This window comes from Abramis brama (assembly GCF_963993115.1).
Source record: "Abramis brama genome assembly, chromosome: 5".
NCBI classification, from domain to species: Eukaryota; Metazoa; Chordata; class Actinopteri; order Cypriniformes; family Leuciscidae; genus Abramis; species Abramis brama.
In genome coordinates, this window is record NC_139967.1 from 15,611,638 (window position 1) to 15,626,242 (window position 14,605).

Genomic DNA, 14,605 nt, shown 5'->3' on the forward strand with positions numbered 1-14,605 from the left:
ACCACCTCAATCCAAACAGCAGTCAAACCATGAAAATGAGAATGATTAGAGAGACAGAGAGAGAGAGAGAGAGAGAGAGAGAGAGAGAGAGGCATTACGATGATAGACTTGAAAGCTACTCAGTTTTTATTTCTAGTACTTCAAACTAGAAATATATTAGAGGAAAGAAGGCTGAAAAGATGAAGAAGAGCAGAACTGTCAGTGAAATCGGTAGATTCGCGGCCCCCTGTTTTGAGCGGTGGAGTCCACGGTCTCCTGCAATTTCTTGCACTCACCATTTCTATCAGTGGGGTGCTCGTCATTAATTCATTACGTAGAGCACGCTAAATTAGCCCTCGTTAGCCGCCGACTGTTTGCTTTATTTTATTTGACATCATTAGCCCCTCAATAAGAGAGCATTTATAGCCCCCTCACCTAGCAACCTGCATCTGTGAGCAAGCAGGCAGGGACTGCTACCCCAGCCCCCCCTCTCTTACCCTTGGCCCACACGGCTTCCCAGACCCCCCTACCACCCTCTGGTCCCCACACCTCCCGTGTCTCGTTGGGAGAGTCAAACAGATGTCTGTGGCCCAGGTGCCTCCCCTGATGACGTGTGTCATGCGTTGGTGACAGGGCAACGACAGGCATACACTCTCTCCTTCCTGCGCTCTCCCTCTCCCTGTAGACACTTATAAGTTCGGACACTTTTTTTCCCAATGAGCCATCTATTACAGATCCGTTTGTGAAGCTTAACTTTAAAATGGATGCTGAAGGACTTTGCAAGACCCATTGAAGTAGACATAAAGTTGTGTTGGGGTTCTGACGCTCGGGACACAAGAACAACGCATGGGAGATCTAGGCTCACGGATGCATGTTTCTGCTGGATGCCATGAACGCAGGGAGCAGACCCAAGGGACAGGCATTGCTGTCAAATGAGTCATGTGGTCAACAAGGGCTTCGTCTCTGAGAGACTTTGTCACCTGTGCATTTTGAACCAAAGCTACATTTTTGTTCATAAAAACTTTTATTAGGGGCCTTTTGGCTTTTTTTGTGGCCTCACCGCCTGCTTGAGACTCTGAACATTAAATCGTCACAGGGTAACAAGAGAGACTTCCTTGAGGAAAAAGAAAGAACTAGGAGAGGAATCATCAAACTGGTAAGAGATAGACACTGTTGTCTTTTAAAACGAAAATCGTTTTTCGTCACATGTATGTTTTTGTGCTGCTGTTAACCTCTATCACCAAATAGAGAAGAGTGGATTGTTTTGGTCTTCTGATTAGTGTTTTTACAGTTGGGTCTGGAAAGATGGATACTTCTATTGAACTTCAAGCTGATTAATAATGAGGCCAATCGGTCACTGTGGTATGCATTTGACTAGTGCTATGGTAAATAAATGATAGCTGTTACTCATTCACCATCTGTTGGAAACTGCAGTGAGCACAGAGCAAGAAGGCTTTATACCATATGCTCTCAAAGGAGAAATCACTCATGCTTCTCTTTTGTATAACTCACTTTCACAGATTTTTCTTAAAGCAGACGATTGGATGTGTACAAATTATTACATGTCAATGCTTAGGAATGTTTTACATTTTCACAACTGGATATATTGTCAAACAATTGGCCTGTCTCTGTGCCTTTCCTTATTAGTTTGATTATTTACTTTCATGCCATAATGTTTTATAAGTTAGAAATGATATTTAGGAAGTTATCAGAGAAAACTACTCTGTTTTTAAAGCAGGCTGTGACATTTGAGAGCATTGGATTTGTTGCATCTACAGTTGATCTACTGCTAATTCTGATCTGGAATAGAATCATTATGACAAATATTAATAAATTAAGGTGTATTGAGAATGCATATAGCGAGCTATAGCTGTTAAATTGCCATTGATTCTGAAGTCTGAACCAATAAGATTGAATCCCTAAATCTGAAATGTCTGTTTTTTTATACAAATGTTTTTTTGCTAATATCAGGATCACGCACACACACACACACACACACACACACACACACACACACACACACACACACACTGACTTTGTTGTTGTGGAGCTTGAATTATTGATGGCTCCAGACTGCTAAAAAATGCATCCACAACCTTTTTATCATTCAACAATCAAGAACCAATTAGTAGAGCAATCTGAAGTCTTCTTTAATCTTGACCGAGAGAGTGAACCATGTGTAATGAAGCTTGAAAAATAGACACTATGCTATGATAATCAGTTTTAGCAGGGAACTAGACTCTGCATACATTACCGAAATTCTGCCAAGCATTTTGTTTGAAAATGATTCCTTTCTGTTGTTTGTTTTGGGGGCTGACAGACAGATAACAAGTTAGCACTCAAAAGAATACACAAGCTAGATATGAGAGACAGGAGAACATAAGAATTGATGACACTATCACAGGTGTAGTCTCGTAGCAGGACTTTTGACTTATTCTGACCGAGAACTACTCTCCGCTCCAAGAAAACGAGGGGTTATATCTGAAATCAATTATATCACAATAATATAGTGCAACAGTTCTGAATGTAAAAGTCCTATTTATTTTAGGGATATTGATTTTCAACCATAAGTTGTAAACCTTTAAATAGAACTACTGTTAGCTCAAAGGTTGTTAATCAATGGTATATGCTTATGTTAAAGCTTTCAGTACATTATTTCAACTTCTTTTTTCAGCTTAACGATTGACCAAACTTTAAAATATTTTTGTGACTGCTTGAATTACTCAAGTAGTCTGCAGGAGTTATGTTTTTCTAACTTTTTCTAAAAAAAATAAAAAATAAAAAAAGATGTTTAACAGTGCAATTTCTGGTAAAGACCCACACTATGTAGGCTATGTATCCTGCACACTTAAAAATAAAGGTTATTTTCTTAGTGTGATAACCTAAAGAATCCTTTTTCCACTAAAACTTCTTTGGAAAAGTTTAATGGATGTTAAAGGTTCTTCATGGAACCACAGATGCCAATAAAGAATCTTTATTTTTAAGAATAAATCAAATCAAGTATATTTGTATAGCGCTTTTCACAATACAGATTGTATCAAAGCAGCTTCACAGTATTAAATTAAAATAAAATAATACAACAAGGTTTGTTTCTAGTGGAATTTATTGATTGATAGAATAAAATTAAATATCCCCAAAATATCCCCAACTGAGCAAGCCAAAGGCAACAGTGGCAAGGAACCGAAAAAACTCCATCAAGTGACCTAATGGTGTCCTAAAACTCCATCAGGTGACCTAATGGAGAAAAAAAAAAACCTTGGGAGAACCCAGGCTCAGTCGGGGGCCAGTTCTCCTCTGGCATTTATGAACTAGAAGCCGGATTGTAGTTTGAACTGTAAGATTAACAATATTATATGAATGCCTGGCCGAAAAGATGCGTCTTTAATCTAGTTTTAAACTGGGAGAGCGAGTCCGAGCAACGAACAGTATCAGGAAGACTATTCCAGAGTTTCAGAGCCAAATGTGAAAATGCTCTCCCTCCTTTGGTTGATCTGGATATCCTAGGTATGACCAAAAGCCTCGAATTTATTGATCTTAAAGAGCGCGATGGATTATAGGGCGATAGAAGATCCGTTAAATAGACTGGAGCTAAGCCGTTTAGGGCTTTATAAGTCAGTAGCAATACCTTATAATTAATACGGAACTTTATAGGTAGCCAATGTAGTGATGATAAAATCGGTGTTATATGATCATATTTTCTTGATCTAGTAAGAACTCTAGCAGCTGCATTTTGGACTAACTGTAGCTTGTTTATTGAGGATGCAGGACAACCAGCTAATAAAGCATTACAGTAATCTAGTCTCGAGGTCATGAATGCATGAACTAACTTTTCTGCATCAGAAACTGATAGCATATTACGTAGCTTAGCAATGTTTCTAAGGTGGAAAAAGGCTGTTTTTGTAACATACGAAATATGATTTTCAAAAGACAGGTTACAATCGAGTATAACACCCAGGTCTTTTACTGTAGAGGATAAAGTAACAGGACATCCTGCGATGTCAAAGTTGTATTGTGAGAGGTTCTGTGGGCGGTTTTTTGAACCGATAAGCATTACCTCTGTCTTGTCTGGATTTAATAAAAGAAAATTACGCGTCATCCAATCTTTTATATCTTTAACACACTCTGTCAATTTGGATAATTTAGCGTTTTCATCCGGCCGTGATGAAATATATATTTGAGTGTCATCAGCATAACAATGGAAACTAATTCCATGTTTCCTTATAATATTTCCAAGTGGCATCATATATATTGAGAATAATAGAGGGCCTAACACAGATCCCTGCAGCACTCCATAGTTTACTGGAGTTATGATCGATTTTTCTCCATTTAAAGACAGTTAATAAGGACTGTTAACAGTTAATAAGGACACAAATACTTTGTTTATATCAGAATATTAAACTTGTATTACAATTTTTAATTTGATTACACCATTCAGGTCTTTCCCTGATAAAATAGAAAACATTATTACAATTTTAAAATAGCTGTTTCACAATATTATAACTGCATTTAGGTGTTATGTACATAGTATAATACCTTTGTCTTTTTGAAAAAAATACTTCAAAATGTTTAATGTTGTGATTCATCTCAGAGCTGGTTGGTTTGGCTCATGTCTTAGAACTTTTTAATGAAGATTTTTCTTAAATTATAATGAAAAAAATTAACCTGAAAAATATTTCTGGAACCATCACTTACCCTGCTACCCAAGGTCTCAAACTAAATTCTGAGTATCTTTCAAATCTTTGATTTAATTAATCTGGCAAATTAAGTGATTAGTTCTGCTTATTGTACTTTATTGTATTCCAATTACCATACCTTGTAAACATTACTTGGTTTTCCTGATGGAAATGAAAAACCTGTTTGTTTTCTGTACTATGTGCATAAGAAGCAAACTGTGGGTGGTACGTGGGAGTGCTGTTTGAGGCTGAAACTGTCTTCGGTTTCACCCACTAATTGTAATACGGAACTATCATAAAATCGATCACACGAATATTCACATTGTGATGCACAGTTTATTTACGATGGAAACAACCCCCCCCCCCCCCCCCCCCCTTCTCTTTTTTTCCATATTTTACTTGAGCAGATTGATCAGTTTCTTTAAAATGACAGTCTATTGCTGCCTCAGAGAAATTGCCTCTGTGATTTAATCAGATGAGTAGTTAATATGTTCCAGTTAACCCATGATACTCCAGAGATTTCTGTCATTATAATTTAGTTATTAAACTCTGCATTTGAGCAAATTAAATTAAATTTAAATATCTTGCCATTATAAATATATCTTCCTCCATTTATATGTCTCTCCAATGTCATTGCAGACTTACACATACCCACATGCTGACAGATACAGATGGTAACAGGTTTTTATTGCTCTATAGCTGCAAAATAGTCATTATTTTCTCTTGCCTTTTAATAATACAGACCAAGCTTCACACGCTCACCCCTGCCTCGTAGGATGTTATTTTAGCTGCTCAGTCACCAGGACTAAGCCTGTCATTCTTCGGCTATATTACCAAAAAAAATTGTAAGATTTATGGATTTGCCTGAAACTGATATAGTGATTATACTCCAGATAGACGTCATTTGGAGTCATGGAGTCAATGAAGTTCATGGTTACTGATCTGAAAACTAATTTTTCCTAAACTACATTAGAATCTTAAATAAATTATAAACAAATGACATTATACATCATTATTCATTAAATAGAAAGTGAATGCTTTGTCTTTTCCTCATTGAACAGGACTCCATGACAAGAAAAGTCCAAGCCAGGAGAGTTTTGCAACCTCTCTGCACAGACATGAAGGTAAGACTACAGTTACAGTTTCAAGACTGCAGAATGATATCTGCCGATACCGATAGTTTGATATTCTTAATGAACAAACTATACAGGGGACCCTCTCAGTTGGTACAATACTATAATATTCAAGGTTAAAATAAAAAACAACTCAGTTGCACATAGGCTAGTTTAATAAACGCTTGTCTTCATATCAAATTTATTCAAACATACACATAATTAACAGTAAATAAGGTCCTCTAGTTTTTCTATAACTAACAAATTGTGTACATTGGATAACTTTCCTGTGGTAAATGCAACTTTAAGTGACATTGTTCACAAGCTGTTTTACTGACGTCTTTCCGATTACATGAGACGTGATGAAATTTCAGTAAGTTGTAATGTATCTTTTCAATGTTCATGCATGTTTTTTTTGTGCTATAACTTGTATTGTGTGGAAGACTCGCTGACTTGAACTGAGGTGCTACAGCGATCTGTCATGCCAAATATAACTGTCAAAACGCCTTTTATTGTTTGAATTTTGTGATAAATTGACATAATTTGAAAGCTCAGACTTTGTTTCTTATCAGAAGCAACGAAGCTCTTTGCGATTATTGGATGGGAGGTGTGTAATGTTTGGTGTAGGGAAAAACCGTGGACCTGGCAACTCTGGCTTGAACTACAGGTGATATAGGGTCAATCATAGCCTGCTTTAATGTTACAATTTTTTTTAACTGTTAATGCATTGTCACATTAAAGGTAGGGTAGGTAATGTTTTTCATAAACACTTTGTTATACTGGTTGAAACTCTCTTCACATCCTAATAGCAATCAATAATAGAAGTGGTCTAAATATTAAAACATTTACATATCTCTTCTGTGGAAATCTCAGGACCAAAAAAAATTGTCCAGTCATTGCATTCAGTCCGTCATAGGATGTCATGCCTGCCTGTCAACTTATGTATTTCCATACCTCCACGCACCTGATCACACAGACATCACACGTCATCAGCGTGTTCCATGAGGTTACGCAGAGTTGTAGACAGACAGTCACTGACTGACAAACAAAAAACAGCCACCTTTTACTGTTCCTCCTGAACCAAAACAACAAGCTTATGTCGTAATTAAGTGATGGGAACTCCTGATGTTCTCGTTTCTATGGCAACGATGGTTTCTATGGTTTCTATGCTTTGCAGACTGTGCTCTGGCTGTGTGTGTTCATGTGTTTTTGAGGAGGCGTGGCTTTGGAGAGATACCGATTTTTATATATATACATACATATATATAATATATATCAGGGCTGTCGATTTAACATGTTAATTTAATGAATTAGTTATGGAAAAATAAAGCAATTAAAAACATTTAACGCAATTTACGCACCCACCCCAGAGTTACATACTTCATCTTACATTTTATACAGTTGATTGATGATGGACAGCAGGGCAACAACTAGAATGGCCCTAAAATTCAAGATACTGAAAGCATCATCATCATAAAAACCTTTTAGTGGTCACAACGTGTTACACGTGCTACCCTATAGTTTTTGTTTCATATTTATATCATATGAAATAGTTAAGCTATATCACACAAGCAACGACTTTCACAACTGATGGTAGTTAACAGAATCATGTCGATGAAGATCAAAGACTAACTTGCTTAATGAACACGAAGAGAATACAGTAGATGAAGGCATAGAGCAACTCATTAGATGAGAACCAACAGCGAACTGATTGTGAATGAGACAGGGAGTATAACTACACAGGGAAACCCTAATGACAGACTGCTTAACGTAATCAGGAACCAAGGAGACTAACTAGGAGGTAATCAACTGAACTGAAGCACAAGAAACAAACACAGGAATGAAACTAACATAAAACAACATAATCCTGTCAGTCTGCAATATCACACCAGTGCAAATGTGATAGGCCTATTGATTTACAACAGTAATAAGTTAATATTGTGTAATATAGACACAATATTGTTTGTTTTTACTAATACTTTTACAGTTTTTTTGTTTTTTTGTTATTCTGTCTTGTGTGAATGTTGGACGTACTTGATACTGAAAACTCTGAAAAACAGTGGCAGCTGTGACTGATTTAATCTGTCACAAAATTGCTGATCTGAGAAATTGGTAGAGGACATAATGGATAAAATGACCACAGTGAATAATGGGAAATTGGCCCCTGTGAGTCAGATGTCGACAGGCTGGAGAAAAATTTTGTCTAATTAAACAGTAAATGTAATATCGAATAGCAAATTTTATGAGCTCTGCTGAATTTTGTTCTAAAGATGAAAAGTAAAGCTGTGAAGGAAAAATCCTTGGTCCTTGAAAATGATATACAAATCTTACATTGAATGACTATTTTTGTGCTATAAAAGTTATTACTTATCTTTTGTTTTTGAATTAGTCATACACGGTCAAAGCTAAAGATAACTCTAAATTATATTCACTTTCTATTTTTTTTTTTTATTGTTCCTAGAAGCATTTTTCTTTCTGATTTAAAGAGATGTTTCTTATTGTTGCTGCTAACCATCAGCAAACTGTTCTTTTGGTCAGAAAATATGTTGGTCTTATTTGTTTTCTCAGATCTAACAAGCAGCTTTTTTATTAAAATACCATGCTTACTTCCAAGGGTGATGACTCAGTGTGCTGTGGGCTTTACATAAGGTTACATGCCGAGATTTTTCTTTCAGGTCCTTAGTCTTCTCGCGTAAACTTTTAATTAAACTTATTGGAAAGCCTTTAGAAAACGTGTTACTTTCTTATTGCTAATCAGATTAATGCCATTGGAATATCCATGAGCCATCACAAGAACCTTCAGCTCTAAATTCAGTCTTAAGTGTCTCATTTAACAAAAACCATCCAAACTAATTTTCTTGTTTGAATCCCAGTAATCTAAATTTTTAATATCTTTAATTTGTAGTTTGAAAAGGCATAATCACATCTCTGAGAAAATGTTCTATAATTGTTGCTTCAGTATATGATGCATATTCCTTTGTAGTTTTTAAGCGTTGATGTAAACTGGAATGCTAATGAACCACCAGCTATGCTGGACTGGTGTTTTCTTGTGGTAACCTTGGCAACTATGAGTAGGTGGGTCTTATGCTGGATTTATCACAATGTACAATATGTCAGAGGTGTAAATGGGATGAATGGTTTGCCAGTTTTTTGCACAAATCAGAAATTACTATATGCCTATGTAGTAATAGTACAGTCTTACTCTGATTTTGTGTGGTTGCATTGGTAGGCCTAGATTTAATTCAAAATATTAAAATTTCCACATTCATTGCTTTGATTTGTATTTTTACCAGCTCAGCAGGAGGAAGTTCAGCTTTCATTTTCTGTCTATGTAAAGTAGGTCTGTTTTCCCCGGTCGTAGAACACATGACAGTGGAACAGTACATAATCTCGGAGGGTCACCTCTCTGTGGTACCAAAATGGGCCTTAAGATGTACAGATCTTGGAGAATCACCTTTCATGTTAGCCGTAATAAAAGTTCTTAGGTCTTTAAATCACAAAGTAGTAAGTGTTTTGTACCGGTGAGCGTGTGGGGCTCAGCTCTGCTGATGTGAAGCCCGCATTCTTGTTTCGATTAAAACCAGTGTGGGACCACAGGGGAGAAAGAGAGGGGGAACCTGTAGAAACCTTCTGTTCTGAATAACTCTTTAATCTCCACAAACGCTGTACGGCGAGAGCTGGCGACACGTGAGCTGTGAACTTTGGCAGTGAAGCAGATGAGAGAGGGAGATATAACAAGTGGAGAGGGAGGGAGGAAGGGAGGGAGGGAGGGAGAGTGTGTGAATGAGGGTGGGGAGAGAGTGTGAGGATGAGAGCTCAGTTCCAGAATGACTCGCTTTGCCTTTGCCCGCTCAGTTTGAAGACATCAGAAGACTGAAACCAGGAGAGGAACCTTGCAGGCGGGGCCGTGCAGGCTACATTTTTTTTCTGTCTCTCTCCTTCTGTGTTATTATATCTACGGGTGAAGCCTCCTACATTAACTGAAGCTGCGGGACCACATGCAACAGGGTGTAGAAGCCAAACTCCCTCCACTTCTTTTGCTTCTCTGTTCAAGAAAAGGACAGGAAAGAGATGCCCTGACACTTGGGGAGAGTTTTAGAGGAAGACAAATCATCACATTGTAGGGTTCCTTGTTTCCGTGGCTTTTGTTCCAGAGTCGTCAAGAAAACCTTCAGAGTTATGACTAAAAGAAAGTGGGAGGGGAGGAGAGAAGGCTTCAAGGTCAGCACCACAAGGGAGGAGGCGCAGGGGCCCGGACGCCCCTCCACCAGAGGGCGCTTCTCCGAGTCTTGGAAGAGACTGAGCTCCAGACAGGGGTCTACCAAGAGGTCAGGACTGGCCTCACAGCAAGCTGTGGTAAGAAGCAGAACAGCATCTGTGTGTGCTCTATCTTCCCTGATTTGTTGAACTTTGAGCGAGGAGGGTGGGTGCAGGGGAGGGACCGTTGGTGGAAGAGAGGAAGAGTAGAGAACGAGGGCATGGGATCACACAGAGATGGACAGAGGGGTGCAGGAAAGAGTCTGGCTTCAGCAGGTGGGAATCTAAAGGTCCCCCTCTGCCTCGGAGGATGCCAGTGGAAAGTTTCAGGGTAGCACGTGTAACACGTTGTGACCACTAAAAGGTTTTTATGATGATGTTGCTTTCAAGTGCACAGAACATATGCATGGAGTGAGACTAGATAGGCATAGAGAGAGAGAGAAAGGTGAAGATGTTAGATATATACCATAATCAGGTGTTCTTCCAGGACCATGTGCCATTTGGGATGTGTTGTTATTGTTATCTGATATGAAATTATTTGTTACACCAGGCCATAGAATACTTCATGTGCTAAGTGAGGGGAAATTCACATCTCTGCAGTTAAATATTTCAGGCATGTGGTAGTTCCAGCAAGAAAACCCCAACCCCCTGATGTTTGATCTCATTTTGGCTGATTTGGAGTCAATAACGAGGGGAAACTCAGTGGGTCAGTTGTTGCTAAGCACAAGAGTGTGCCCTAAAGCGCGCTCTAAACCATCTGTTACACACCAAAGATTCTTTTGCCACTTTTGTGCAAACTCCAGTTGCACAGCTAGAAGAAAAGATACTGTATTTTCTGAAATATAAGTCACTGTATTTTGTGTGTGTGTGTGTGTGTGTGTGTGTGTGTACTTCTACAACTGTCTTTGTGAGGACCAGTTTGAGTTTTAGACCATTGGAGTGAGTACAAAGAGAGTAAAGTGAGGACATTTTGGCCGGTCCTCACTTTCTGAGACCCCTTTAAAGGCCTGTTTGGGGGTCAATACTTGGTTTTAGGGATAAGGTTATAATTAGGTTAAAGGTAGGTTTAGGGTAAGGGTTCGGGTTAAGCACTTAGTTGTGATGGGTAAGGTTAGGGTAAGCGGCTAGAGATTGCATTGTGTCAATGAATAACCTCATAAAGATAGATGTACAAGAATGTGTGTGTGTGTGTGTGTGTGTGTGTGTGTGCGCCTATATTTTGGAGATAAATCTATACCCAGAAGTGAGCTAAATTTGACAAAGCCTTGGGGACAGCCTTATTTGTAAAAATAAATAAAGTAGTTTTTTTTTTTTATGTAAAAATGCAGAAAGTTTTCTGTTAGGGGTAGGTTGAAAAAACAGTTGAAGTCTATGAAATATCCCCATTTAGATAGCTAAGGAAACATATGTGAGTGCGTGTGTTTGTGTTTAGTTTTTTTGGACTTATAGTCCAAAGTGACTTACGATACAACATAATTTATGTCGGCCGATCAAACAAACTGCAGGTTTCAACAATAAGGATTTCATTTTGGGCCCGTTGACAAGACAGTCATTTACCTTTTCGAGCTACTGCTGCGCTGCCACAAATTTTTACATTCATTCATCTTGTACATCCATTTTTGTGCCTTCCAAATATAAACGTTTGGTTTTCTCTGAGATTGGCATTCTGTATTGTTGTTGCAAATTCTGCTGATTTGTCACCAAGATAATGTTATCAAAAATTAGCTAGATGAGGTTTTTGTTGAAATTGCATGAATGTCTTATAGTTTTGAAAGCATCAGTATGAATGTTAAAAACTACAATCAGTTAATGTTCTGCATTTTATACATTAATTTCTAGCAAAAGTGTCTTTATTAATTTATTAATTGTTTTTGTTAAGATAAAGTAAACTTTTTAGCTAATATAAAAGTACATTGCTAAAATCAATCTTGCAAATATATAAATGTACTCTAATAATCAGTCTTTTGTGGCAGTCTGAAAAAAAAAAAAAAAAAAAAAAAATCCTTATTGTTGAGCTCTGCACTATACACCAAAACACATATGCTAGACACAAACAAATGAAACTCAGTCATAGAGAGTCATTGACTAGCTACTTGTTCTTGAGTGCAGCTGCAATTAGGCTGTTGACTTGTTGCAGAGTAGCATTTTTAAGTAGCCTATACACAGTATTGTATGCAAACTGCAATTATTCAGAATTTTTTTCCAACCATTATATTATTATGCCAACAATGTCTCAAAGGCCACTGTCACACGACTTTCCATTCAGTACTGATCTGAATGTTTAAAAAGTATGCAATTTATCCATTGATTTAAAAATAATGGAAATACAGCACCTGGGAAATTTACTTAACATAATGAAAAATCTCTGAAGCCTTGATACACGTCTGAAAAAATGGTGAAGAAGCTGAAAGAAGCTGGTGTTAGAGTAAATCAAAGTCCAATAAAGTGAAAACAGGCACATTCATTGAGCTAGTTTACTCTCATCCACAGTGTATTTAAATGGCAAGATATGTATTACAAATCCATAAAGTAAGTGTTTACTTTAGGTGGGTGGGCGTGAAATTATTTGTGGTCATGTTGCTATAGAAACGACTCCACTTTGTGTATCAAATGGATTGCCTTGTGAATCACACCTTTATCAACTTGAAGACACATCTAGTCTTTTATAACTGTCCATATCCACTGGCTCTACACTTTAAGATGTAAGATATTTAGATGAGTTTAATATAGATGTACCTGATGGAGAACCAGGAGAAAAATAAACAGAAATAGAGAACAAATGTGTCACCAAATGGTGCTAGGGAGACGTTAATGTGAGAAACACAAAGAAGTTCTGGAAATACTTGTGTTGATTATGAATTGTGAAGAGTGAAATGTCTGTGCTAATGTTTAAGTACTTTCATAGAATATGAATCAGGTCTAAGAGGGACTCCCAACAGTCACCTTGAGGAGTTTTACGGTTTTACATCCCAACTTGGAGGAAGTTTGCTTTCATGCTCGGCAGGCCGGACATTAGGCACTAAGTGGCAGTGCAAACAGTGAGGAGCGTGTGCATGCCAACACAAATGCTCAAACTGGCTAATTGTTCTATAGTGTGGTTTTGAAACAAAGGAGGCTGATGAGAATGTGTGGATACAAACCTTGGCAACTGTAGCTTGGAAACAGAGTCATTTATATATCTTTGTTTCTTTATATGGGCTTATCTCAGTGGGAGGTGTTAAGGGGGATAGTGCTATAGTGGGTTAAAGTATAGAAATTCCCAATCAATATTCTGTACTTTCATGTGTTACATGCTGTTTGAGTCCTAAAGAAATCTCTGTAGACTTAAGGTTTAATAATGTTAAGCGTAAATTGGACGTGTGGACGATTCAGAACGCACTTACTCACATTACATCCCTGTAAGTACACATGTACATTCACAGTCTGAAGTTATTCTACTCAAGTCACCAGATATGCGTCCCATTGTGTTTGACTACAAAGACTGGTTACGAATTTCTTGTTCCTAAACATTCAGAAATTCCATCTTGTGCTTGGTTGGTGTTAAGGTAGTCTTAAACAGCATTACACTGGGCAACTGAAATAGCAGCGGATCAGAGTTTAGGAATGAGCCGGTACAACCTCGGGGGGCTGATTTTGTGCTACCACCACAGGGCTTTAAGCCTGGCGGATGTGGCTTACTTTGGTTGTTATAGCAACTGTCGCACATATTGCCCTGCACGTTTACAGTCGACTTCGGTTACAGATATGTCACTAAAGTTCAGATGCTTTTTGAATGAGTCAAAATCGTATAATCCTAAATTATAGTGATTTCATCACTTCCTGTCACCTCAAAAAACTCTAATCTGTGCTTTTATAGGGCAAAGTCACAACCCTAATTAGCTTTAAAGGAATGTTCCAGGCTTAATACAAGTTAAGCTCAATCGACAGCATTCGTGTTGATTACAGCATAATGTTAATTACCACAAAAATGATTTAGACACGTCCCTTACGATGGAAGTAATGGGGCAAATTTTTTCCAGGAATTTGAAGCATATAATTTTATAAAAGCACTTAATTCTTCTGTTAAAATTTGTGCATTATGTACACTATCATTTTTACAGTTGTTTTAGGTGCAACATTGTCATGGGATGTAATTATACAAGGAAAAGGTTGATAATTGATTTTTCACACTAAAGTTATATCTCAACACTCATATTGTTTGTCTTGTGGCTATACTTGTGAAGGTATTTTACCATTTACTAATTTACCAAATTCACTTCCATTGTAAGTGTCTCACTTTAACCCAAATTTTCTTCTTTTTTACAGAAAAGGAGGGACAAGTGAAAATTAGCATAAAATGTGTAGACTTTAGTCCTGTAAAAGCATATTTCTGTCTTAGTCGACTACACTATTCCACCCACACTTTTCCATGACCCTCCAGCCACTGCAGAATAACCCAGGTGCTTAGGTCTCAAATCACCGTCCCTCAGCATTAGATGAAATAACAGGCGTGAATTGGAAACGTACTCCCTCTGGTAAAGCCAACTGGCCTCATGAGAGGGAGAATCTCTGACAGCTGAAAAAGCCTAACTGAACCCAGCACTC

At 37.7% G+C, this 14,605-nt stretch overlaps 1 protein-coding gene across 4 annotated transcripts in view; it reads left to right on the forward strand.

The window, feature by feature from the left end:
* Window positions 1-9,832: 9,832 nt before the first annotated feature.
* Window positions 9,833-14,605, forward strand: part of trpm3 (transient receptor potential cation channel, subfamily M, member 3) — a 137,507-nt gene continuing 132,734 nt past the window's right edge. For 2 of the 4 annotated variants that reach the window (XM_084115390.1, XM_084115386.1), the window contains exon 1: window positions 9,833-10,120. In XM_084115390.1, the coding sequence (XP_083971516.1) occupies window positions 9,944-10,120 (177 nt within the window). In that variant the 5' untranslated portion in view covers window positions 9,833-9,943. The remainder of the gene's footprint in view (window positions 10,121-14,605) is intronic. The other 2 variants (XM_084115392.1, XM_084115387.1) reach the window with 2 other exon arrangements.